At 32.8% G+C, this 27582-nt stretch overlaps 1 protein-coding gene across 3 annotated transcripts in view; it reads left to right on the top strand.

Annotated features, from left to right (window-relative positions):
- The window catches only part of STAG1 (stromal antigen 1), a 419741-nt gene that overhangs the window by 341277 nt on the left and 50882 nt on the right, over positions 1 to 27582 (top strand). For all 3 annotated transcript variants that reach the window (XM_027584268.2, XM_027584270.2, XM_027584269.2), the window contains 6 exons: positions 545 to 637; positions 744 to 833; positions 974 to 1177; positions 2336 to 2406; positions 3818 to 3905; positions 20996 to 21076. In XM_027584268.2, coding sequence (XP_027440069.1) covers positions 545 to 637; positions 744 to 833; positions 974 to 1177; positions 2336 to 2406; positions 3818 to 3905; positions 20996 to 21076 — 627 coding nt within the window. The remainder of the gene's footprint in view (positions 1 to 544; positions 638 to 743; positions 834 to 973; positions 1178 to 2335; positions 2407 to 3817; positions 3906 to 20995; positions 21077 to 27582) is intronic.

The following is a 27582-nucleotide window of genomic DNA, read 5'->3' as shown; positions in this document are numbered from 1 at the left end:
GCGTGTTGGGCTCCCTGCTCAGCGGGGAGCCTGCTTCTCCCTCTCCTTCTACTGCTCCCCCTTCTTGTGTGCTCTCTCTCTCTCTGTCAAATAAATAAATAAAATCTTTTTAAAAAATCAGTGAAAATTTATTTAGCTGCTGACAGTAAAAAAAAACATTAACTTTCTAAAGTATTTTTAGAAAAGGGTGTTTACCATAGGGGAGATTACTGTTAACATATTGAGGTTAAAACTGGAAAAATTATTTCACTTGCCATATTTGTATATTCATAACTGGTTTTATAGAAATGTTTTTGTTTACTAAACAAGTAGTAATTTATCTAAACTTTAGTGATTCGTAAGTAGCTATTTAATAAAGTAATATTGCCTGTTAACTAGAAATAAGCATAAAACTAGAGATACTTGTTTTAGTAATTAGTTTGTTAACCTCCTCTGAAAATTCTCGAGTACATTATTTCCAGTGCTTCATCGTTCTGTGTAACATTCTAGATTTATAAATTATTATGTGACATTATATTATTTGCCCATTTCAATTTATTTCTAGGTGCTAACGGCCAAAGAAAGAAAAACTCAAATTGATGATAGAAACAAATTGACTGAGCATTTTATTATCACACTTCCTATGTTGCTATCAAAGGTATAATTTCATTTACATTTCTGTGGTAATGTGCCACTGAGTTTGCTTATTACATTGAACTATTAAAGTAGTTACTTCTTTTTTCTTTGCTTCTCCTTCTTTCTAGTATTCTGCAGATGCAGAGAAGGTAGCAAACTTGCTACAAATCCCACAGTATTTTGATCTAGAAATTTATAGCACAGGTAGAATGGAAAAGGTAAGACACTATGAAATCAAAATTCTGTTATAGTCAGCTTAAATAACTGGATTATTTCATTTTCATGTAATCTATAGGCTTACTATTTGACAGATGCTTATTTTTATTAATCTAATAGTTTCTCTTTTTTTCCTCCTCAGCATCTGGATGCTTTATTAAAACAGATTAAGTTTGTTGTGGAGAAACATGTAGAATCAGATGTTCTAGAAGCCTGCAGTAAAACCTATAGCATCTTATGCAGTGAAGAGTATACCATCCAAAACAGAGTTGACATAGCTCGAAGTCAGCTGATTGATGAGTTTGTAGATCGATTCAATCATTCTGTGGAAGATCTACTGCAAGAGGTCTGTTTTAAAGTAAACACGTGTATGTGATAATTTTGGCTAATATTCAAAGTTGAATGTACAAATCGTTTCCATTTTAAAATAAAACTTAGTGGAATTCTCTTTTTCAGATCTTAGTAGCATTATTGCAAGTGTTCGTCCTGTAATTAACCTTGGTTATACTTTATTTTAAAAACCTATTTTGGAGTGCCTGGGTGACTCAGTCAGTTAGGCATCTGCCTCTTGATTTCAGCTGAGGTCATGATCTCAGGATTGTGAGATCCAGCCCCACATCTGGCTCCATACTGGGCATGGAGCCTGCTTAAGATTCTCTCCCTCACTCTTCCCTATCCCCCCCCTTAAAAAAAAAAAAAACAACTTGTTTCATAAAAGCTAATTTTTTTTTTTTTGGTTTAAGAAAAACCTTTTAAGGTCTGGCTTTTCTTAATTCATTTTTTCACTTTCTTTTCCTGGAGCCTAATTTACAAAATATTTTAATATTACTGAACTGTTATGTGCTAATGAATAGAACATAAAAATTAAGTGTGCTTGTAAGGGACAGCCACTTGCCAATGGTATGCCCAGGATAATGGCAAACATCTCCAACTGGTTATTTTTATAGTTATTTTTATGATTCCCGCCTCTTGCCTTCTCCCTCCAATCAGTGTTACCAATTTGGAACCCCCACGGTTTTCTGTGCTCTGATGGCCAGGCTGATAGGATTTTCTTTTTAGTCCATATAACCAATTTTTTCCTACTTCTAACTTTTAATTTTAACTTTTAATTTTTTTCAACCATTTTTGATTTTTCATTGTGATTTTGAGCTACAGAAGTAACTGACAATCAATAAAATCTTTGAAATAACCATTAAAATCTTTAAAGTACATACCTTTTCAGTTTCAGTGAACTTATCCTAAAGTATTAATCAGAAAAGTATACCCTGTTAATGTTTACAGCATTGTTTAAAATGCAAAAATGGTTCTCTCTGAATGTAACAATTATGGGTATTTTTTATTTTTTGGTTTTTTGCTTATTTGTACTTTCTTATTTACCAGCAGTGAATATATACTCTTTATATAATAAAAACGAATGCTTTTAGGCAGTAAGTATTAATAGACTTTCGTGTGAATTTCAGGATAAGTAAAGTTATGGTAATGAAATAATGTCTTTTATTTATAGGGAGAAGAAGCTGATGATGATGATATTTACAATGTTCTTTCCACATTAAAGCGGTTAACCTCTTTTCATAAGTATGTCATTTTATTTAGATTTGGTTAATAACATTATATTAGCCAACATAAAATAGGCTGTTTTTGTAATATTTAACATCCTTGTAACAATGGAAAATTTTAAACAAATATCAAGATGTGATTTTTTTCTTTATTAATCAGATTTTCTTCAGATAAATTATGGGTTTTTATTATCATTTGATTACTTAAGGAGTTAGATTTATCATTCAGTGTAACAAATATACTGCACACTGTACAAGTTTGTTAATCAGTATCATTGCTGGGCTTACTCTGTAAGCTAGAGTTTTAGAGGTATAATTTTCATCTGATAGCTTTTAGAAATCTTACTAAATAAAGATTTGGGGGGATGCCATGAAAGTTATTTCTGTGAGCTTTTTTTCCTGAATTGTTCTTGTTTGTCTATTATTGTGCTCTTACTGTGTAGACAGAATAGCTGGACTTGAATAAGGAAAAAAGGCTCAGATTAATGAAATAAGTGTTACTTTTAAATTGTAATTGATATGTCCCTTGTTAATGGGTATGTTTATCTTCTCCATAAAGAAAGGAAAATGGAGATCTTTGTTGTTAAAAGAATGTTTAAGTGTAGCCCTTACATTAATGAATACTTCAGAATTCAAAAACAGTGTCTAAAATCTAAGACATTTCTTTATACACAAGGACACTGTTTGGAATTCTGCGGAGAAATAAACTCTTAGTTTTGAAAATAGTTTGACATTTGGAAATAAAAGTTGACAACTGGTGTCAAAACTCCTTATTTTAAAAAATACTTTGATGTTTCAAAATAAAAGTTAATGGGCATTGATCTACTATTTTAGTAGTAGAATTCATGAGAAAATAAAATGTCTGCATTATTTCAATTAAGAAGCCTGTAGCTACACTAAAGTTTTTGAGCTTTGACATATTTCTTTTCCCCTGCTTTTGTCTTTCTTGTGAATGCAGATCTCTTTCAAAAATACACATGTATTTATATTTTGAAATTGTGAATTTTTACATTTTTTACATTTTTAAAATGTATTTTAAAATATACTAGGAAGAATGAAATGGAATACAGGCTTAGGTTGACTGTGTAGTAGTAATCTTCATTTAAAAGAATGAATTTTTATTGTTAATTGGTTTCTTTTTATTAATTTCTAATATCAACTTACGTATTCTCTGTCTCTGCTCCCTGTCTCACTTTCCTTGTCTCTTTCCCTTTTCCCCTTTTTCTTTCTTACTTTTTCTTTCCTTCTTTCCTTCCTTCCATCCTCTTTCCTTGTTTTTCTTTCTAAGTTTGAGTACTTGAACATTTACCAATCTTTTTCGATTTTCTAAGAAATTGAAGTTATTTTATACTTCTACCCACTGAAACTGAGCTCAAATTTAAATTTTCTTCTACTCTAGAATAAAGTTAATGCATTTTTGTTTATTTTAGTGCTCATGATCTCACCAAATGGGATCTATTTGGTAATTGCTACAGATTATTGAAGACTGGAATTGAACATGGAGCGATGCCAGAACAGGTAGGAGTTTATTGATATTCCTTCTTTGCCATTTTAGAAAGCTAAGCTTCTCTGAAATCACACAAGATTATCAAAAACCTTATGTAGAAAGTAGTTGATAATTCTTAAATGCAGCTGCTTCCTTTGATAATTAATTGCCCTAGTGATTAAATATTACTAATAGTTGTTAGTGATTGAATGTTACCAGTAGGTGTATAATATCTTCAGGTTTGAGCAGAAAAAAAGTAGAGAATCTTTGCTATGTTGTATTTCAAACATTTAATACTAAAAGTAAACATTGTTACTCTTTTAGGAAAAATACCATTAATTACTATAGTAGCAATTTCAGAACTTGATGAATTCAGTTTGATGTAAATTCCTAATTATGGCTGTATTCCAGGCACTGTTCTAGATATTGATAATAATAAGCCTTAGGTATGGCTTACTTTCTGTAGTGGAACCATAATTAAGTAAACTTGAGACCTTTAGCAGACTTCAGACCTTTTTGCATTCATATATAAGTTGGAATGGAAAGAACAGGATTTCACCAAATTTCTCTAGTCTGGAAGAGATTTAAAATAGTTGATTTAATTCTATGTAAGAATTAAGTTGTTAATCAGTTGTTACTTAATTATAATTATTACAGTTATTAATGGTTACATTTATTACAGTTAATTTTAATTGACACATACAATTATGTTACTTAGCAATAACAATCTTTTGTAAGAATTAAAGTTATTTTATATACTGCATATACTCATTCATTAGACCAAGATACCAACCCATAGTTAGATACAGGTGGTGTTTAGAGGTGGTCTCATCTAATCCCATTTGGTAATATGGACACTTTATTATACTAAATGATACGTTACTATACTAAAGCAGTAAGAATTTCAACAGATATAACAATTATGATATATTAAAAGTTAATCACAGAAGCAGTGCTTTATCATTGCTATGATTAATTCTTTTAAGTTGTTTTAATTCATGGTTTTGATCCCCACTTAATGTAACAGCCACTCTTAATAACAAATGTCCTTGATTATGACTATAGGTGTTTATTATATTTTGTGGAAAGAAGCTAAAGATTTAACTTTGTTGTTTTACTTCATTTTTTGCTGACTCTTCAACTTCCATCCTCTGTTCATCTCAAACTTTTCAGTAGCCTAAACACTATTCACTAATAGTTCCAAGCTGTTCTTCAAAGTTGAAAGGGAATGATAAAGATATTTCTTGTTTTGGTTTCCTCATTTTCCTCAAGAAAATAATGAGGATTTGGGGCACCTGGGTGGCTCAGTCATTAAGCGTCTGCCTTCGCTCAGGTCATGATCCCAGGGTCCTGGGATCAAGCCCCACATTAGGCTCCCTGCTCGGCGGGAAGCCTGCTTCTCCCTCTCCCGCTCCTCCTGCTTGTGTTCCCTCTCTCGCTGTGTCTCTCTCTGTCAAATAAATAAAATCTTTAAAAAAAAAAAAGAAAAGAAAAGAATGAGGATTACACATCTCTGTTTCATCTGGGGATTATAACTATGTCAAAATTTCATTTTTAATTCACTACACCATCATTTATTGTCATAGAACTTGTGACTCTTTGGTTATGTTGGTTTTCTGTTACTTATTTTCACTGCATATGTATTATTTCCCCCATTTTATTTTAGTTTCTTTGAGTAAGAGAACAGATACATGTGACATTTGCTTAAACTTTGTTAATCTTAGACACATACTCTTTTTTTTTAACACTACTATTGCTAACATACAGTATTAGTTTCAGGTTTACAATATAGTGATTCAGCAGTTCTATACATTACTCAGTGCTCATCATAAGTATACTCTTAATCTCCTTCACCTATTTCACCCATTTCCGCACTCACCATCAGTTTGTTCTCTATAGTTAGAGTCTGTTTTTTGGTTTGTCTCTTTTTTTCTTTGTTCATTTGTTTTGTTTCTTAAATTCCACATCATACGGTATTTGTCTTTTTCTGACTTATTTCTCTTAGCATTCTATTCGGTAGTTCCATCCATGTTGTTGCAAATAGCAAGATTTCATTCTTCTTTATGGTGAAGTAATATTTCATTGTGTATATATACATACATATATATCACCTCTTCTTTATCCATTCATCTTATCAATGGACACAGGCTGCTTCCATAATTTGGTCATTGTAAATAATGCTGCATTAAACATAGGGGTGCAAATATCCTTTTGAATTAGTATTTTTTTATTCTTTGGGTGAATACCCAGTAGGAGAATTACTGAATCATTTGTAATTTTTGAGGAACCTCCAAAGTGTGTTCCACAGTGTCTACACTACTTTGTATTCCCACCAACAGTGTACAAGGGGTTCTTTTTCTCCACATCCTTACCAATGCTTGTTGTTTCTTGCGTTTTTGGATGGATTTAGCTAATCTGACAAGTGTGAGGTGATATCTTAATGTAGTATTGATTTGCATTTCCCTGATGATAAGTAATAATGAGCATCTTTTCATGTGTCTTTTTGGCCATCTATGTTTTCTTTGGAGAAATGTCTGTTCCTATCTTCTGCCCAGTTTTTAATTATATTACTTGTTTTTTAGGTGTTGAGTTGTATCAGTTCTTTATATATTTTGAATACTAACCTTTATCAGATATGTCATTTGCAAATATATTCTCCCATTCAGTGGATTGCCTTTTAGTTTTGTTGATTATTTCCTTCGCTGTGCAGAAGGTTTTTATTTTGATGTAGTCCCAAGTGTTAATTTTTGCTTTTGTTTCCCTTACCTCAGGAGACCTATCTAGAAAAATGTTGCTATGGCTGGTGTCAGAGAAATTATTGCCTGTGCTCTTTTCTACAGATTTTATGGTTTCCAGTCTCACATTTAGGTCTTTAATCCATTTGAGTTTATTTTTGTGTGTGGTGTAAGAAAGTGGTCCAGTTTCATTCTTTGCATGTTGCTGTCCAGTTTTCCCAACAGCATTAGTTGAAAAGACTGTCTTTTTCCCATTGTATATTCTTTGCTTCTTTTTTGAAGATTAATTGACCATGCAATTTTGGCTTTATTTTTGGGTTTTCTATTCTGTTCCATTGATCTACATATCTGTTTTTGTGCCAGTATCATACTGTTTTGATTACTGCAGCTTTGTAGTATATCTTGAAATCTGGGATTGTGACACCTCCAGTTTTGTTCTTTTTTTTCAAGACCGCTTTGGCTTTTCGAAGTCTTTTGTGGTTTCACACAGATTTTAGGATTGTTCGTTCCAGTTCTGTGAAAAATGCCCTTGGTATTTTGATAGGGATTGCATTAATTCTGTAGCTTGCTTTGGGTAGTATGGACATTTTAACAATATTTGTTCTTCTAATCCATGAATATCTTACTATTTGTTTGTGTCATTAGACACATTCTTAACACTGAGAATGTTACTTAACAATATTTGTTCTTCTAATCCATGAATATCTTACTATTTGTTTGTGTCATTAGACACATTCTTAACACTGAGAATGCTTCATGTGTATGAAGTTTTTGTGCATCACTACTAGATTATGCTCTTGTTTGTTTTAGCAGTTAGAAACTATTTTGCATTAAGCAGCTCCTAGAAACATGTCTTTAGATATACCCAGTATTAAAAATCCAAAAAGTATACAGGATTTGACCAATTCTTCATAGGACCATGCAAGCTTACCTTTTAGATTCCCCATTCTATACTTTAAATTAGAATTCAAAGAAAATACCCTTTTAGAGTAGGTATATTAAAATGTATTGTCTAGCTATCTAATTTTATTGTCCATATGCTTGACTCTTTGTTTTCCATGGTAACCATTAACTGGAAGTTTCTTTGTCCCACCCTTCAGAGTTAACTGACTTCTTTTTTTTTCTTTCCTCTTCCACTGATCTATCTTTTCTCATGCCAGTACTGTTTTAACTATTACAGCTTTAGAATATGACTGAAGTTTATAAGAATATACCTATTTTTATAATAATTTTTTAAAGTCATATTATAGAAAAGTTAGAGTAGAAAAAATAACTCTTACCCCTTTACCTGATTCACCTACTGTCACGGTAATTTTCCACAGCTGCATACTTGTATGCTTTCTCTCTATATATATGTTTTTATTTTTATATAAATATGCATATATAAAACATATTAATAATATTCTTCATAGCAGTTTTTTCCCAGCCCAGGAGTCAAGGAATAATACATTGCATTTAGTTGTTATGTCTTTTTTTTTTTTTGATCTCTTTTAATCTGGAATTCTTTCTTGTCCTTTTCTTTGATGACGTTGACATTTTGAAGAGTACAGGCCAGTTATTTTATAGAATGTACTCAACTTAGTTTTGTCTAATCTGCATGTTTAGATTCATCCATATGAATTCTTGGTAGGAATGCTACAATAAATGACATTTGTCTTCAGTGCATCACATCAGGAAACACATGATATCAGTTTGTTTGCTATTGGTGATACTAACTTTGATCACTTTAGGAAGGTGGAGTCTGCCAAGTCTGTCCTGTGTAGTTTCCGTTTTCATTTTTAATGTGGAAAGATTCCTTAAGACTGTGTAAATATTCCTGTTTCTTATCAAACTTTGATATAATGTTAGCATCTGTTTGATTCTTGCCTGAGTCATTTTTTTCTGTCATGGTCACAAAATGGTAAATTAAATGATGATTTTTTTAACTGTCATTTATTTATGTCATTTATTTGTTGGCCCTCTCCTGTATAATGCCCATCTCCATTCATTCATTCATTTTTTAAGATTCATATGAACTCATGGATTGCTACTTTATTCCTATTCTGTCCAGCTGGTTAAAATTTAGTCCTTTTGTTATTTATTTTGGTGCTCACATTGTTGCAGAATTAGCCAGAGGGAAATTCTTTCAAACCTCCTCCTGTGTGCTTTTTGATATTTTTTGAGCATTTCCATTCTTTCTGGAATAAGAATATGGCATCTGGTGTCTGTTTGTGCCCTCCCATATGCTAATGAATTTTTAACCTGATAAGTATTAAAAGTTACTACAGTTCCATAACACAGTGATTATTAACTGGTAAACAACGCACATTTCAGAATTTATTAATAGTATTTCTTCATACAATTTTCTGTAAAATAAAGACAACAAATATTTAAATTCTCCTTTTTTTGTTTTGTGATTTTGTGCCTATTTCCTGTTTGTATATTTGTAAGTTTTATACTTTGTTTTATGTAACATCTAAGAAAAATAAATATTAAACTGCTTTATTATATAGTTTACAGAATTGTCTGAATTGATTCTAAAAATTGAAAATCAATAAAGAACATTTGTAAGTTGTTTTGGTGAAATTTGCTATATAACAAAACAGTCTGAATAAACCCATAAGGAGGGAATTGTAACCATATGTCACTAACTTTGGGCCTCTCGAGGCATCAGTAATAAAAAACTTCTGTTTTGTACTTACTATGTTCCAGGTAATATTTTAAGTCTTTATGTGTGTTTATTTGTTTAAGCCTTAGGACAACCCTATGAAATATATATATCATTATTCTTTTTTTATTGGTGATGAGACTGAAACAGATATTAAATAACTTGCCTAATGTCACATAGCTATTGCATACCCACTCAAACCAAGTTTTTAAATTTTGTTCATTGTCTCTTCATATTTTTTGTACCGGTTTGCTACCACTCTTTATGATATCCCGCCCCTTCTGATGTTTGCCCCGTGTCAAACTCTTTTTTTTTGTATTATTTTTCCTAAACATCTTTTGTATTTTTTCAGTGACAGTTGTGGGGAGAGATTAAATACTGGTACTTAATCTGTCATCATGAACTGGAAATCAACACATTTCTTTAAACTGAACATAATACAGGAGTTGAGTTTAACTTCAGTCGCATTATTGTTCTTGGATAGATTATGACTTCTTGTGTAAATAATGCAGTCATACTTTCTTTAGAACTATGTTGATGCTTTCCTTAGAAGACTACATACTTATTTCCTTGACTGAGCTTAGAAATTATTTCAGTTACCCACTTCTGACTCTTCTTGGGCATGCCATATCAAAATCGAGACACACACATCCACACAACCACCTACCTATTCTATTCATTATTGACCAAAAATGTGTCTTGAGTGTCAGATCCTCAGAACATAAGGGTATATTAGAAGCAGTACTTCATCTCAAGAGATTTTTATCTTTTTTTTTAATTCTACCTCCTCAGTGTCTCTTTTGCCATCATTCTTTTTAGCCCGACTGTCATTTCCTTAGTTTAATCTTAATCATTTCCTTAATTTAATCTTCATATTTTCTCTTGTGAATCACAGTAGTATTTACCTCTTTTGTCTTAGTAACCTTAGTTTCAGCCTCTTTCTAATCTAAGTTCTGTTCCAGTAATTTTCAACTGTGTGTATGTATCTGAAAATCTTATGGAGTTATTGGTTTTTGTTTTTAAATACTGACATACTCTCAGATACCATTGTAAGAATAAATTGGTGTAATCACTTCAGAAGTTTGTCAGTCTATCAAAATTAAAAGTAGACATATCCTTAACTGACGTTTATAATTTAGGAATTTAGACTACAGATATATACTTGGACATGTGTAAAAAGATGTAGGTACAAAGATGTTCAATGTAGCACTATTTATAAAAACTTAAAACTAAAAGTAATCTAAGTGTCAATCAGAGGACCGTTAGCTTTGGTAGGATAGTTTTGATTCTATGCAATGCTATATAACTATAAAATTAAAAATAAGGTTAATATTATTGATGTTAAATATTCTGTGTGAGAAGAAATTTAATGAAAAAGGCAAGGAGCAGAATGGTATATAAATTCAAAGGGGTGATAAAATCTCCATATATGGACATTTACTAGTTGACAGATAATTTCTGGAATGATACATGAGGAACTGTTCAACAATGACTTTTCTCAGCAGAAAATGAGATCTATAGTGGTCACGAAGCTTAGTTTGAATAGAACACCATTATGCCATTGGATATTTTACTATGTACATCTCTTGCTTTTTAAATTTAAAAATCACTTGTTTAGTAACTGGAAATTGAGATTTTAAGAACATGTACCATTTACAGTAGCACCAAAAAATATTAAATACTTAGGGTAAATCTAACAAAATATGTGCAAGATCTGTATGCCGAAAACTATAAAACTCTAATGAAAGAAATTGAAGATCTTAATAAATGAGGATATATCATGTTCATGAATTAGAAGACTCAATATTGTTAAGATACCAGTTTTCCCCAAACTGATCTTAGATTAACACAGTTCCATTTAAAATCTCTTCAGGGTTTCTTGTAGAAACTGACAGCTTGATTCATAAAAATTATATGGAAGGGCAAAAGAAATAAAATAACCAAAAGAATTTTGAAAAAGAACAACAAAGTTAAAATGTTTACACTACCTCATTTCAGGACTAAACAGTAACTTTGATAGTGTGGTACTGAAGAAAGGATAGACATAAACATCAAAGGAGCAGTATAGAGAATCCAGAAAGAAATACACTCACATATGTGGTCAGTTGATTTTTGACAAAGGTGCTAGGGCAGTTCTTTGGGAAAAGATAATCTTTTTAACAAATGGTGCTGAAATAGTGGAATATATATATGGAAAAAAAATCTCAATTAACACTTCACACCATAGGCCATTTAGACTATAAACCTAAGTGCAAAACCTGCAAGTATGAAACATTTAAAAAAGAACACGGGAGTTAAAATCTTTGTGACCTTTAAGTTAGTCAAAGATTTCTTAAATACATCAGAAGCATGATCCATAATTGAAAAAATTCAAAAATACACATTCAGCAAAATTAAGCACTTCTGGTCTTGAAAGACAGTATTAAGAGAATCGAAAAGACAAATACAAGACTAGGAAATAATTAAAAATCACATACCTGATAACAGACTTGTATTCAAAAAGATGAAGGTCTTTCAAAATTCAGTACTAAGAAAAGCAACTGATACTTCACCAAAGAAGATAGATGACAAACACATGAAAAGCAACTTATTACTAGTCTTTAGAGAAATGCATATTAAAAGCATAATGAGATAATATTACAAATCATTTCAAGAGCAGTGGAACTCATATGGCTGGTGGGAATGCAAAATGGCACATTCATTTCAGAAAGCAGTTTGGCAGTTTCTTACATAGATACTTCTCTGACCCAGCAGTCCCTCTCCTGAGTAATATCCAGGAGAAATGAAAACTTTGGTTCACATAAAAACCTATACTAGAGTGGTGTCTAGGTGGCTCAGTCGGTTAAGCTTCCAACTCTTGATCAACTCCAGTCATGATCTCCAGGTCTTGAGATCAAGCCCTGCGCTTAGCTCTGTGCTCAGCCGGGAGCCTGCTTAAGATTCTCTGCCTACCTCTTCCTCTGCCCCTCACCCTGTTCGTGCTCTATGTCTCTCTAAAATAAATAAAATTAAAAAAAAACCCTATACCAGAATGTGTATAGCAACTGTATTCAAAATTGCCCCAAACTGCAAACAACTCAAATGTTCAACTGATAAAGGTATAAAAACAAATTGTATTATCATCCATACAGTAGAATAATTCTCAACAATTAAATGGAAGGTGCTACTGCTACATGCAACAACATGGATGTTTCTCAGTAACATTATACAGAGTAACAGAAATCAGATACACAAAACTACATGCTGTACAATTTTATTATACATTCTGGAAAACGCAAAACTTTAGGGTCAGAAAACATATCCAGAATGGGGCAAGAGACTTAACTACAGAAGGGCATTAGGGAATTTGAGGGTTGGTGGAACTCTTCTATTTCTTGATTATTTTGTTGGTTACCTGGCTATACATTTGTCAAAATTGCAGAACTGTATATTGAAAACAGTAGATTTTTCTTTATATATAAATTATACCTTAATTTTATCCAGATGCAAAAGGGTAAAAATAGACTAATTATTTCTCATACTTATAAGGCTATTTCAAAGCCTGACCAATATATATTTTGAGGTTTAGAAAGCCCCAGACCAAAACACAAGAACAAAAGAAAGCATTTATCACATAGTGGAAATTTCAGAACTGAGAGCCATAGATTGATGTAATCTTTATTCTTTTTCAGCTCTCTAGCAAAGGTACACAGAATGATTGTAAATATTATTTAAATTAAAATTAATTGTTTAAAAAGGTTGTTGAATTGTTTCTGTTGATTCTAAATCTTAAGGGGTAGAGCATGAAAATTTGCATTTTTTTTCATCTTTATAGATCCTTCAGAGGCAAGGCTCAGATGTACATCGTTCCCTCAAAAGACAACATACAGTGTTACACCATTTTTGAAAAGCTCAAAAACTAGAAAAATTAAAATGTATTTGTCCAATGATATGTATATGTGATAAAACTATTTTTTTAAGAGCCAGGACATAATATACATGAAATTTAGTGGAATAGTTTGTCAGCCCTAAGGAATAGGGGAAGAGATCATAGGTGGATACAAAGTTATTGGTATCATACTAGGTCTTCAATTTGGTTGTCTGTTCATATGTTAATCTTATTATGCTTTATACATCTATTTTGAAGCATCGAATATTACTTTAATAAATCTTAAACAGAAGCACTTTGCTTTTGTGAATGGAATATTTTTGAAACACCTGATCATGTTACTCTTCTGTTCAAATATGAACATGTTACTATCTGTGCATTACCTAGTATTCTTAGGATAACATCCAGATTTTTTTTGTCATAGTGAGGTGACCTTGTTATTGTCCAAACAAGTGTTCTTCTGAAAGTGAAAGCGGGGGGTGGGAGGGAGTAGGTTACTCTTAATTATTCCAAGACATAGGCATAAAGCAGGATGTATAAGGCACTCTGTGATTTGGTTTCTGCTGATCAAGCTTCAGTATATTCTTACACTTATCCTGTACCAGCCTTTTGAGTTATTGGTGAAGCTTTTTTTGAAATTTCTATTCCTTCAACCTCCACTTTCCCTTTGTTGCCAGATTAAATCGTACATCTTTCTTTAAAGATTTAGTACACACTTTTGCTTCTCTAGAAGGTTTTTCTTAACCATTATCACTCTTCCTAGCTAAGACAGAGTCCTTCTTGCCCCTCAGCATCTGACCCTGTGTGTGTATTCTTAGTTAAACCAATTACTAAATTGTTATAGTTGATACCTATTTATGTTCCCATTAGATTCTTCTCTGAGATCCAGGGAATATATTTGTTTTAAGCTCTTACTCTAGCAGAAGACTTGGATACTGAGTAAATGTCTGTTTGAAAAACGGAGTTCATATAGTGAACATTTGGTAACAGTGTTATTTTTTCAGATTACTATTTTAAATTGTCATACAGTTATATCTAATTATTTATATACCTCTGTAAAATTACCTTTATGTTTCCCTTTTTGTTGTGTTATATTTTTTTTTGTAGTAAAAAACACAATGTGAGATCTACTCTCTTAACAAATTTTTCAGTGTACAATACAGTATTGTTAGCTATAAGCACAATGTTGTACAGCAGATTTCTAGTTCATTTTAATTTATAAGCTCTTTTCTATGTTAATGTTCTTAGCCTTATGTCATTTGTTGCAATAATTTATCAGTGGGAGTCTTTTTAATTGTATATATCTTGATGCCTGGATTATAAATGTTCTTTATATAATCAGGATTATTAGTCGTTTTCTGTTGTTTTCTCTCTTTGATGTGTTACTTGGAAAGCCTTTCCCCACATTTTCAAGTAATTTAAATATTTCTTTTTTCTTCTTGTATTTTAATAATCTTTTTTTATATTTAAATGTTTGGAATCTATTTGCATAAACCATTCATTTCACTTTGAATATGTCTTTAAGTGACTATTCTTCATGTTCCCTACTTTCACCCTTTCATAAGGACCATAACTTTATCTCCACTAAGAATTATGTTATGGTTTCTTAATGATTTCTGAATGGTTGTGATGCTGTATCTGTTGTTTGGACAACTCTTTGCCTATATTACTGTACCATTTCAAGGTCATCAGCAAAAATTGTTCATTGAGTCTTTTAAGAAGATCACTGAGATGGAAAGTGGCAAGATCTTTTTGATGTTACAGCCTACATTATTTGAGGAGAAAAGGCTAGTACACATGAACTGTTAAAGAGTAGCCCTAAGGTGGTATGATGTGAACGTGTAGTCCAATGTGCTATATACGAAACCCCCTTTTGGAGATCAGTATGAAGAGATATCACTAAAAAAAGACTATAATATCTCACACCGGACTTAACTGTTGACATACCACATTTTTCTTTACACTCTTCCTTTTTTAAATACTGCTTGGAATTTATAAGAAAGCTTAACAGCAAAATTCCAGGGTCCAAAACTGCCAAGGATTAGTGTGCATTAGCCAGCTGTGCAGTCCATTCCTTGGGAAGTCTTAATTTTTTAGTTACAGAAGTTAACTTTTAACTATTTGAATTTTTTACCTCCGTTTTTTACCCTTCTAGTGATTTTTTTTTTAATTTATAGTGTACTATGCCCACTGGTAATACAACTCATTGGATGATCCTTCAATACCAAAGCACATGTAGAATTTAGGAATATTTCCTCTTTATTAAAGAATTATTACTTCTTTATCACTATGATTTGTCTTAATGTTTGTGCTTTTCTTAGCATTTGCTTAACCACAAACTTAGCTCTTTGTCATATTATTTTTTAATTATTATCCAGTAAAATTGACTCATTTTCTTTTATGTAAAATTATGAATTTTAACATGTGTTTAGATTTATGTAATCACCACCACAATCAAGATACAGAACAGTTTTCATCATCCCTTTTTAAAAATACCCCTTTAATCATCCCCCTTTAAAATATCCCCTATAAAAAAAGAAAACCTTTTTCTTCATGTTGTCCCTTTATAGTTAGATGCTTGCCCTACCTACATCTCCTGGAAACCACTGCTCTGTTTTCCATCACTGTGGTTTTCTCTTTTTGAGATTTGCAAATAAATTGGAATCATAAAGTATGTAACTCTTTAGAGCATAAAGTCTTTGGGTAAGCATAATGCCTTCAGTGACCATAATGCCTTTGAAATTAATCCAAGTTGTTTGAATCAATAGTTGGTGCATTTTTTAAATTAATCAGTTCTCCTCCATTGTGTGGATATACCAGTTTGTTTTATCCATTCACCTATTGACAGGCATTTGGGTTGTTTCCATCTTTTGGCCCTCACAACTAAAGCTGCTGTGAACGTTATGTGTACAGCTTTTTGTTTGAACATAAGTTTTCATTTTGCTAAAGTAAATGCCCAGGAGTGCAGTTGCAGGTATTAGGGTATAAGTGTGTGTTTAACTTTATTAGAAATTGCCAAACCATTTTCCAGGGTGTCTATATCATTCTGCCTTTCTGCCAGTAGTGTGAGAGTCCCAGTTGTTCCACATTCTCATCAACACTTGATATTGTTTTTACTTTAGCCAACTTAGTAGATACACAGTTGTATCTCACTGTGCTTTTAATGTACATTTCCTTAATGCTAATGATGTTGAACATCTTTTCTTGTGTTTATTTGTCAGCCTTACATTCTTGGTAAGCCATGCTGATTATTAATTTGCATCTAAAGGCTTTTTTTAAAAGGGGATATTAATTGTCACTCATACTAACCTACTCTAAATATGATAGACCAGTATTGGATATGAGAAGCAGACTAGTTTAGTTTAGTTCACTCTTTTGTCATGTACTTATCCACTAAAAAATTTGATCCTCGGGGCACCTGGGTGGCTCAGTCGTTAAGCATCTGCCTTTGGCTCAGGTCATGATCTCAGGGTCCTGGGATCGAGCCCCACATCGGGCTCCCTGCTTGGCAGGAAGCCTGCTTCTCCCTCTCCCACTTGCCCTGCTTGTGTTTCCTCTCTCGCTGTGTCTCTCTCTGTCAAATAAATAAATAAAATCTTAAAAAAAAAAAAATTTGATCCTCCATTCCCTTAAAGTCGCTTGCAAACAGTAAAGTGAAAGAACCCCAATATATCCCACAGCTATTATGTAGATTCTCAGTATTTTATTTTATTTATTTGATGGGGGGGAGCACACAAGCAGGCGCTGTGGCAGGCAGAGGAAGCAGACTCCCTGCAAAGCAGGGAGCCTGATGTGGGGCTCGATCCCAGGACCCTGAGATCATAACCTGAGCTGAAGGCAGACACTTAACCGACTGAACCACCCAGGTGCCCTGATCTCAGTATTTTAAACATACCCTATATATGTAGATGATCATTATCTACACATGTATATATTACATATGCATAATCATTTTTTCCTTATATAGTCTTATTTTCCATAAAAATTCAGTTTTTCTTTTTTTAAGATTTTTATTTTATTTTTTTTAATATTTTATTTATTCATGAGAGACAGGCAGAGGCAGAGGGAGAAGCAGGCTCCCCACTGAGCAGGGAGCCTGATGCAGGACTTGATCCCAGGACCCTTGGATCATGACCTGAGCCGAAGGCAGATGCTTAACCATCTGAGCCACCCAGGCTCCCCTTTTTTTAAAGATTTTTATTTATTTATTTCACAGAGAGACAGCGAGAGAGGGAACACAAGCAGGGGAAGTAGGAGAAGGAGAAGCAGGCTTCCCGCGGAGCAGGGAGCCCTATGCGGGGCTCAATCCCGGGACCCTGGGATCATGACCTGAGCCAAAGGCAGACGCTTAACGACTGAGCCACCCAGGCGCCCTCAAAATTCAGTTTTTCTAAACATAAACGTTCTAGGAGCTTATCGTTTGGACTTTATTTACATGGAAAGTAATCTTCAGTTCATCTTCAAGATGTGTGATACCATTAGCCAGAGGTTGAATGATTCTCATTAATTTAATCTGTTAATCAGAGATGAGAGCTATGGTTCCTTTAAATAGGTAAAAGTAATTATTAAGGGAAAGGACTAAGCATTTTTATGTTGATTAAGGTAATGCTAACTGCTATAATAGATTAATCTCAATATCTCAGTGGCTTAACACAATAGAAATTTATTTCTCACGCCCATACCTATAAAGTGCAATTAAGGGAAGTGGGATGTCACTGCACCACCCACTTACTCAAGGACCGAAGGTCTCCTGGGTCATTGATACCCTGCAGGCAGGTAGGAGAGTAGAAGATGGAAAAGGCACTCCTGCTTCTTAACTACTTTGCCCAGAAATGTGCAGTACACATTACCATGTCCTCCCAGGAATAATGTTAGCTAATGGAAACAAGAGGACAGAGGGGTAGGGTCGAAAGAAATTCTTTGTCATCAGCCCAGTACTTGCTATAATTACCAAAGATCCTCTCTAGGGTCAGAGTATTAATCAAGGAAAGGCAGAAGAACTGTGGTCCTTATTGGTTAAAACAATCTCTTTTGGCTTTTTCAGTTTGTTTGTCCTTGTTTCATCTGTCTATACTACAGAAAGATGAAGTTGCTGAATAAATGACTTCTGGACAAGTTGGGATAACATCGCTTAGTATGGAGTATATACAATATCAGTATGACTGATATGTAAAGCCCAGAAGGAAGTGTTCTAAATTTTCTTTTGAAATGTGATCAGCTATATTATATAATTATACCTGTGAGAAGGCAAAATGCTTCCTAGTCAATGAAAGTGAGCTTTTTATTTTAAAATAATGCAGTGGATCCCTTAAAGTAAATGCATGATGAATGCCCATATATGAAACAGATTAAAATGGGGATGTTCTATTTGAAATAAGTATTGGAATGATTAAGTGTCTCCTTCCCTAATAACCACCTCCAAGAAACTTCTGCAAAACTTTGGAACAGTTTGAATAATTTCCTAGTACATAGGTCAGTAGAAATGTATAAGGAAAGGAAATTATATTTGTGATGATTAGGAGAAATAGTAACTAAAATTAAGCAATTCTTCAATATTTTTTCTATATCTTAATTTCCCATTGATAATGTTAATTTGTATATTTTCTAGTAATTTTAACAATTCAGGTTGTTTCAAACTGAAGATAATTTTTTTTAATATTCTCTTTTCCTTCCACACAAATCACTTTATCAATGTACCTTATATTCTAAATTAGAGGTTATCAAAATTTATCTCAGTACTAGTACGTGTACTTATTTTTAGTGCTGAATAGGGGCATTGGAGATATCTTTTGCTTATGTGATCTGAAACCTAAAATTTTTGAAGTAAAATCAGCTAAAATTCTAACCACTTCCTTCAGCATTCTATTTACTGATTTCTCTTTTGATTTATTATCTACATATATTTATTCTTACATTTTTTAGTTTATCAAGTGGGGAAGATAATAGAGATATTATAATAATGGAATATATTATTAGTTACGCTTTATTGCAATAAAAACATGTATTTTAAACAAAAATGTAGTAAAAGCCCTATCCACAATGAAATTCTCCTGTAGTTATAATTCTTAATTTTATTTTCCTGAATTCTGTTATTTGTCTCTGAAAAATAGAGACAAGTTTTCACAAAACAAGAATTCAGTGCCAATAAAAAATGAAAACCTGCCCATCTCCATTAGTAAGAGAGAGAGATAAGTTAATGTAAGTTAATACTACATTAAAATAGTGCTTTTGGGGGCACCTGGGTGGCTCAGATGGTTAAGCTCAGGTTGTGATGTCTGGGTCCTGGGATCGAACCCCACATCGGGCTCCTGGCTCAGCAGGCAGTCTGCTTCTCCCTCTGCCTCTCGCCCACTGCTCATGCTTTCCGTCTTTCTTCAAATGAATACGTAAAATCTTTAATAAATAAATCCATAAAGTTAAACATACACATACTATATAATCCAGCAATTTTATTCCTAGAGCAGTGGCCCCCAGAGTGTAGTTTGGAGAGCCCTGGTGATTTCCAGGGCACATCTATGAGGTCAGACTATTTTCATAAGAAGAGGAAGATGTTACTTGCTTTTTTCATTCTCATTCTCTCACAAATGTACATTGGAGTATTGGTGTCGTGTCAAAGAATATCCACATTTACCTGCAAAGACTATTAAAATATGCCTTCCTTTTCCAGCTAATCAGTGACACTGGATTTCTTCATATATTTCAATGAAAACAGCATATTTTAATAAAATGAAGAAGCACATTTGAAACCCTGTTTTCTATTAAGCCAGACATTAAAGAGATTTATAAAAATGTAAAACTATCATTCTTCCCACTAAATTTTTCATTTTAGAAATTTAGTTATTTTTCGGAAATACATACTTTATGATAGTTACTTTAATTTTTAAATGAATTAATACATATTTGAAACATCTATTATTTTTAATTTCTAATATGAATCTGTTAAATAACCCACATAAACAAAAGCAGTGTAGTTTTTTTGAGAGTAATTTTTTAGTAATTTTTAAGAGAGAGGTCCTGAGAACTAAAAACTTCAACAACCTCTGAGCTAGACAAATGCATGCATGGACACCAGGAGACATGTATAAGAAAGTTTGTAGCAACATTATTCATAATGGCCTAAAACCAGCTAATCAACAATAGAATTAATAAATAGGATATTCTAAATATAGTTCAAGACCAAAAAATAATGAACTAAGCTACATGAAACAGTTACGTATAAATCTTAACTATAAATGTTAAAATGAAAGAAGTCAGATTCAAAGTAATTCATATTGCATGATTCCATTTGTGTAATGTTCACAACCAGGTGTGTAATAAACTCAGTATTTAGAGGTGCAGACTTGGGTAGTTAAAATGTACTGACTGATAAGTCAAAATGACTGTTACCCTTAGAGGGGGAGAAAAGACATTTTATTGGAAGAAGGTGCTAGCAATGTTCTATTTCTTGGTTTGGATGGTGGTTGCAAAGGTATTTTTCTTTATATTAATTTATTAAATGTTTTATGCACATTTCTGTATGAATGTTCTATTTCATAGTAAAAATGCTTTAAAATAATCATTTAATTATAAAATCTGGATAAAAATGATTTCTTCAATCTCCCTTTAAAAATATAAGCAAAATATTCATAACAGTAGATGTTTATTTAAAGCACAGTGATATTTGGGTCCTTATTTATCAACATACATTATTCTCTAGATTGATACGTTAGTTTGTCTTTTTTTTAACCAAATACTATTTTACACATTCTTAATGCTACAAAAATTTGGACTTGAAACCATATTATAAGAAAAAACTGTGATAAACATTGTTCTCTTAATACTATGCAAACATAAATTATGTCTCATTTGTTTGAATTTTTTTATTTGATACAGATAGTCGTACAGGCACTGCAGTGTTCCCATTACTCGATACTTTGGCAGTTGGTGAAAATTACTGATGGTTCTCCTTCCAAAGTAAGTAAGAGTTTCTGAAGGCAGAAGAGTTATTACTAAAATAAAATAACCTTGCTTAAATCATTATTTAATAATTTGTTACCAATTATTATAATAAATTATAATTTTAATGAAATATATAGTAATTATTGTTATCAACTCTTGCTTTATCTATGAGTAAGTATATTTTACCTCTTTGAAAGATAACCAGTTCTTCAAGCAATAGATGCAGAGTTGTATAGATACACGAAGTTAAAAGTCTTACAAGAAATAACTGTAGTAGAAACCACAAGAGCTCGGATAGGTGACATGCTATTAAAAAGAGAATAATATTGAAGGTAATGCTATGTAGCTCTTAGTTATGGAATTATGGCACCTTGGGGCCCAAACTAAATAACACTCTTGTTAAAAATAAATTGTTAGATAATTTTTTTAAATTTTAATCTCGCCATGACCATTCAAAACAAGGAAAGTACAAATCAGAGATTAAATGAAACTAGGATCCAAGAGAGTCAAACGGAGCCTAAAGCCTACTATCCTTGAGGATATTTTCTAATGTAGACAAATCCCAAGGCCCTTCAGGGGTGGAATATCTAACAGCATATCTCTAAAGTTGGGACCCTAAAGAATTGCTTCCAGTACAAGGGTAAATTAGAAATAAACCTACAACAGCTCCATTTATGGGGGAATATAAGGAAAATAGCCTGTCTTGAAATTTTTCATTGAATAAAGGGGAGAAAATAGGTCTTTCATGAAAGTTTATAACCGTGAGCGAGCTTTCATGTAGGTTTCCACCCTAAGTCCATACTACTTCAGTGGTCCATTAAAAAATTTAAAAAGCAAGTTAAGATTTTGATTTAAAATATTCGTTGGTGGTATCTCCAAGCACCTAACACAATCAAATGTAAATCCTTTCTGAAGGAATTTGCCTCAAAGAGGCAAATAAAGTGGCGCCTTGGTGGCTCAGTCATTAAGTGTCTGCCTTCAGCTCGGGTCATGATCCCAGGGTCCTGGGATCGAGCCCTGCATTGGGGCTCCCTGCTCCGCGAGAGGCCTGTTTCTCCCTCTCCCACTCCCCCTGCTTGTATTCCCTCTCTTGCTGTGTCTCTCTGTCAAATAAACAAAATCTTTAAAAAAACAAAAAAAGAGGCAAATGAAATTTTAAGAAAAATGAACTTACAGTAAAAATTACTCAACTTAAAAGTAAACAAGAAACCATGAACAGAACCATGAAGAGACTCAGACCCAAAAAGTGCTATTTATACCTTGGAATTATCTGATACAAACATAATTATAAATAAATATATTTCATTTGTTTCATGAAATGAGAGAGGCTTGGACATATGTTTATAAAGAACAAACACTTGATAAAGAACCAAGTAAATATATTACAATGTTTACATATCTTAACTCATCTTAACAAAACAGAGGCTGTTCAACTAGTAAAGAAGGTTAATACATTATAGAACCACCAGCATGATATGGAGCATTCTTTTCTTTCCTGACTAATAATTTGAGGATATCTCTGCCTTTAAAAAGTAATTGGGGTTTTTATTTATTTTCAGTTAGAGCAACAGTAATGTATTAATTAGCCTCCTGGTTTATATATTTTATTGACAATTTTAGTCTTAAAAAGCAAAAATCAAAGTTAACCTTTTATTAGTAACTAAAGTCACTTTAAAGTGTATTATGGTTTCGTGTTTTTGAAATGTTCCTTAATATGGTAAAATTAAAGGAGATTGAATATATATGTTAAAATTTTATAGTTTATATATTACACAATTACTTTTATTTTTATTTTTTCATCTGGCTGATTTTGGTATTCCATTTTTTTCTGAGATCATTTAGGTTATCTGAGCTGTTTGTTATTTGGCTGAATATTGATTCTTGCATTTATTAAATTTAGACTATATATGTGCCCCCAAAATTAGCATAATTAAATGGTTAATTCCTCTATTAAATTTAATTTCAATTTTGTTCTTTTGCAACTATGTTCCATAATTGGAGTGAGAATCTCTATTCTTGAACCCACTTCTTTGAATATTTTCTGTTTTTTTTAGCCCTCTTACAGTAGAATTATTTTGAAATTCCTTAGCTTTGTTTAATTTTGGTCTGACTCATTCTTCTAATAAAAGATATCTTCATTTTTTATCATTTCTCATAATGCAGATTTCGTAGTTGTCCTTGCCACAGTGGCAATGCAGCTCTTGTGGTCAACACTGATTTTCTTTATGCCAAAAAATGCTGCAGCATCTTTTAAGTGCCTTATTATTCAGTTGATTTCTGTATAAAGCTTTGTGTGCATCTATATCATATGTGAAATTCTCCTTACCAAAGTGTCTCTCAAATTATTTCTTCTCATTTTGAAGTTGTTGGTAATTTTTTTAACCAAAGTATATTCAATAATCATTAGGTGTCATTTATAGCTGTCATTTAAAAGTGGTTCTCTAAGTGATAATCTTGAAAAGCATGAATTTGCAAGACACAAACAAACTTTAAAAATTAATCTCTCATTGCTAAGATTTCACCTTTTAAAACAATTATTGTAATGACTCTTTTATATAATAATTACTAGATCAGTATTGCCAAACTTTCTAATCCCTTTTGTGATGTAGGATATCTTTGAAAATTTAAGATCCATATACATAAACTTTGTATGAATTTAATCTATATTATTAATACTCCCCCGATAAGATATTGACTTCCTAACTGTAGTTCCAGCCACATCATTAGTTTGTTGTATAAATAACCTTAAGGCAAGTCACTTGAATAATTTTAAAACAGGTAAGGTATGTCAAAGCATTTTATTGTGAAATGCTTTCCAGATATTAATAACAACTAAAATAACCACTTATCTGTGTCAGGTTACTTATTTATAAAATTGAAAGTTGTATTGGGCCAATCATTTCTAGCTCTAAAATTCTTCAATATGAGGTGCCTGGGTGGCTCAGTCGTTAAGCGCCTGCCTTCAGCTCAGGTCATGATCCCAGGGTCCTGGGATCGAGCCCTGCATCGGGCTCCCTGCTCTGCGGGAAGCCTGCTTCTCCCTCTCCCACTCCCCCTGCTTGTGTTCCCTCTCTCACTGTGTCTCTCTCTGTCAAATAAATAAATAAAATCTTTAAAGAAAATAAATAAAATTCTTCAATCTGCTAAGGTTAATAACTGCTATAATTGCAGATGTCTGGATACATATACGAGAATTTTAACAGTGGTTAACTCTAGGAAAGAGAAAATCTTTGGGGGCAAGCATAAGAAGGAGAGAAATTCATTTTTGCTTTATACCTTTTGATGCTGTCTGAGGGGTTGTCTTGTTGAAGACGGTATCTAACAGTGATAATTTTATCACAAAAATTTCAAAACTATCCTGAATCTCCCATCCTAATCTTAGGTTTTGATTTATCACATATAACTCAGAGTTGTTGAGCTTGGATGAAAACTAGAAAAATGCGTAATGTGTCCTGTATCTTATTTGCTGTATCAATATTATTCTGTTGTTTATAAATGTGAGCTCTAAGGAAATTTGAAAGTGATTTGATGAGACCTGTTTGTTTTAGATAAGGCCTAGAAGGGGACATTGTTGCTATTATTACCTTGTTGGTATTTTATCACTTGAATTAAATGCCTTAACTTCATTAAGTCTTCCTAATAATTCTATAAAGTGGATGTTATGATAATCCCATTGTACAGATAAGGAACCTGATACTTAGAAACATTGGAACGTGAGTAAGATCTGAAACTTAGAGCACAAGTCTTTTGAATCTAGTAGTTTTTCTGTTAGCACTTTTTAAAATTCTTCCATTATTAAGCTTTTAATACAACGAATTCTAGAGTTTTGTTGTTTTTAAACAAATTTTCTAAGGGCACATTGGTTGACTCCTTGCTGAGCACAAGCTAACAATGTCTGTTAATCAGTTGGGTACTGAAAAGTTAGGTGTATTATGTCACATAGCCAGGTTTTTTTCATCATTCGGTATCCCCAATGGGATATGTTTAATGAGAAGTTACTGTGATTTTAAATACCTGTTTCTAATGCCAGTGAGTTACAGTTAAAGTATACAAAAGACTTTGGTAATGCATTCTATCCTTTTTTTTCCTTTTAATTTGTTTCCTGAAAATTAAATTTAATACACTGGCCTCCTGGGGTCTATATTTAATATGTATAATGTTGATCATTTAGAGACAACTTGAAAGTGTTCTTACATGAATTGTTTTTGGTTTTTGTTGTTGAGCAATTACTATGTTAATGTGAAATGAACCATTTTGCTAGTGAGGAACTGGACAGCTAACTACTGTGTTTCTCTACTCACTATTACATTTATGGAAATTCATTTAAATCTCTGAGGAGGTCACTTATGTTTTTAATTAATTATACTCATTAGTTTTGGATATAAAATAGATTGGTTTTCATAAATTCCGGCTCTCTTACTTGAGTACTTGTTCATTGTAAAAAATATATAAATAAAATTTCTGAATCTTACCACCTGTGGATAACTATCACTGTTAATATTTTGGTGTATTTTCTTGCAGTACTTTTTCTAACTTATTTCAGTCTTACCGTAATGTATTTACAGTTTACAAAATTTTATGTCTCTTCAATCAACATTTCCTTCAGTTTCTAAGACGTGTTTGTAGATAGTATTTTTAATGTATGCATGATAGTCCATTGTGTAGCTATACCATAATTTATTTTGCAACTCTTACCTCTTGGATATTTAGGTTGTTTAAGCATGTTAATGAATAAAATTAATGCCATGATGGGCATTCTGGTGCAAAAGCTTGTTCTGTGTTACATTGTTTCATCTTGTGTTATATTCTTAGAAATGGAACTGCTGGGTCAAAGATGGTACATACTTTTAAGCCTTGGTATATATTGCCAAATTGCTTTTAGAGAGTACTTTCTAAAATTTATTTTTCTTCTCTATTTCATGAACACTGTCATTCAGAAAATTATGAATGGTAGTTATATTTGGTTTAAATTCAAGTTATAATTTAACACAACAGTGAACACTTTCATAAGATAAAGTATATGAAAAGACTATATCAAGAACAGGATTAGATCTTTATTTGAATTGGAAGTGCATTGGGTTTTACCAATGGGTATTTCCTCTGTTCCCCTAATTTCCAGAGTTGAAGCTCTTTGGCAGTCACACAGGTCATGCTCAGTATACTTTGCTCCGGTGCCCCCTAGTGCTGGTCCTGTAGAAGCAGCCTTCAGTTTCTCTTCTCTAACAGAAAACATCCTTCTTCCTTCAGCTCCTTCTGGACATATACAAAGACATTTAAAGAGCCAGGTAAATAAGAGTTAGGGCTAATATAATGCCCCTATTGCCGTTTTTGGCCTGGGGATCTAGAATTTATCCTCAGTATTTTTTTTTTTCCTCCTGGGAGGAGCTGTCCTACTCTCTGTAATCTTAAATTTGTAGCTCTCTGCCTTACCCTGCATGTTCCTATTATAGACAGCAGTAGGGAGGGCCTGGGGCAAACATCCCTGCCTTCTGGACCCTGGCCCTATTCCTAGTCTTCTAAGTTAAAGAAAATCAACATCCCTTGGGTAGCTGTAAGTTATTGAAGTATTTAGCTGCAAAACTTATTCCTCCATTACCCTCTTGACTGAAGTGTCTCCTCTGAAAATTCCAGCTTGTTTACCTACAAAAAGACTGAGGAAGGGAAGAGTTAGGATGAAGATGGGACTGATGGTGGCCAAGCCCAGTGAAGAGACATGTATAACCTTGCTATTCTTCATAAAAATGTACATTTTTAGAAGTATACTAGAAATAGGCTCAAATGTGTAAAAATCTACAGGCTGCTTTCTACACCTCTTTCTTTTCTCTTCCCTTCCCAGTCATTTAGAATAACAATGAATAAGAGAGATAGCTCACTTGGGACCTTGCCCCAAATTCCTGTAATAACAAAATACAGATCGCACCTCTCCATCTGCAGAATTAACTGCTTTGTGGGGGGAAGGGAATGGGGCCAAGAGCGGGAAATAATAGCTGTCCCTCTAGGAACCAATTTTTAGTACTGTATAACCATTTTACTTCATTCTTTTCTTATTGAATGTTTCCCCCTACCTTATATTCCTCAGTAACTGTGTAGTTAATTTAAAGCCTTTCCTTTTGATTGTTCCATGACTTCAGAGTCATTCTTTGGTAGTTATGTTTCTGTTAATATTATGCCCTATCTCTAGTGCCTGATTGGCTGGTCTAGGAAAGTTAGGGGAGAAAGATCCAGGTCTTGTTTAAATCCATTTCTTGCTCAGCCCTCAGAATGTTCTTTAAAAAAAAAAAAAAAATCTGGAATACTGAAGAAGGTGGCTGTTTATACCAAATTCTAAACTTCTCCAAAATTTTATCTAACTCTAATATTCTAAAAACCTCTGAAAACCAAAAGTTAAATATATTCAATTTAGAAAAGAACTTACAAGTCATGAGTCTAACATTCCATTAAGAATTACGTGTTGTGGTGCACCTGGGTGGCTCAGTCGTTAAGCGTCTGCCTTCGGCTCAGGTCACGATCCCAGTGTCCTG

This window comes from Zalophus californianus, chromosome 1 (genome assembly GCF_009762305.2).
Source record: "Zalophus californianus isolate mZalCal1 chromosome 1, mZalCal1.pri.v2, whole genome shotgun sequence".
Lineage (NCBI taxonomy): Eukaryota > Metazoa > Chordata > Mammalia > Carnivora > Otariidae > Zalophus > Zalophus californianus.
Note: the sequence above shows the minus strand (reverse complement) of the source record. Positions and strands in the feature narration are given on the sequence as shown.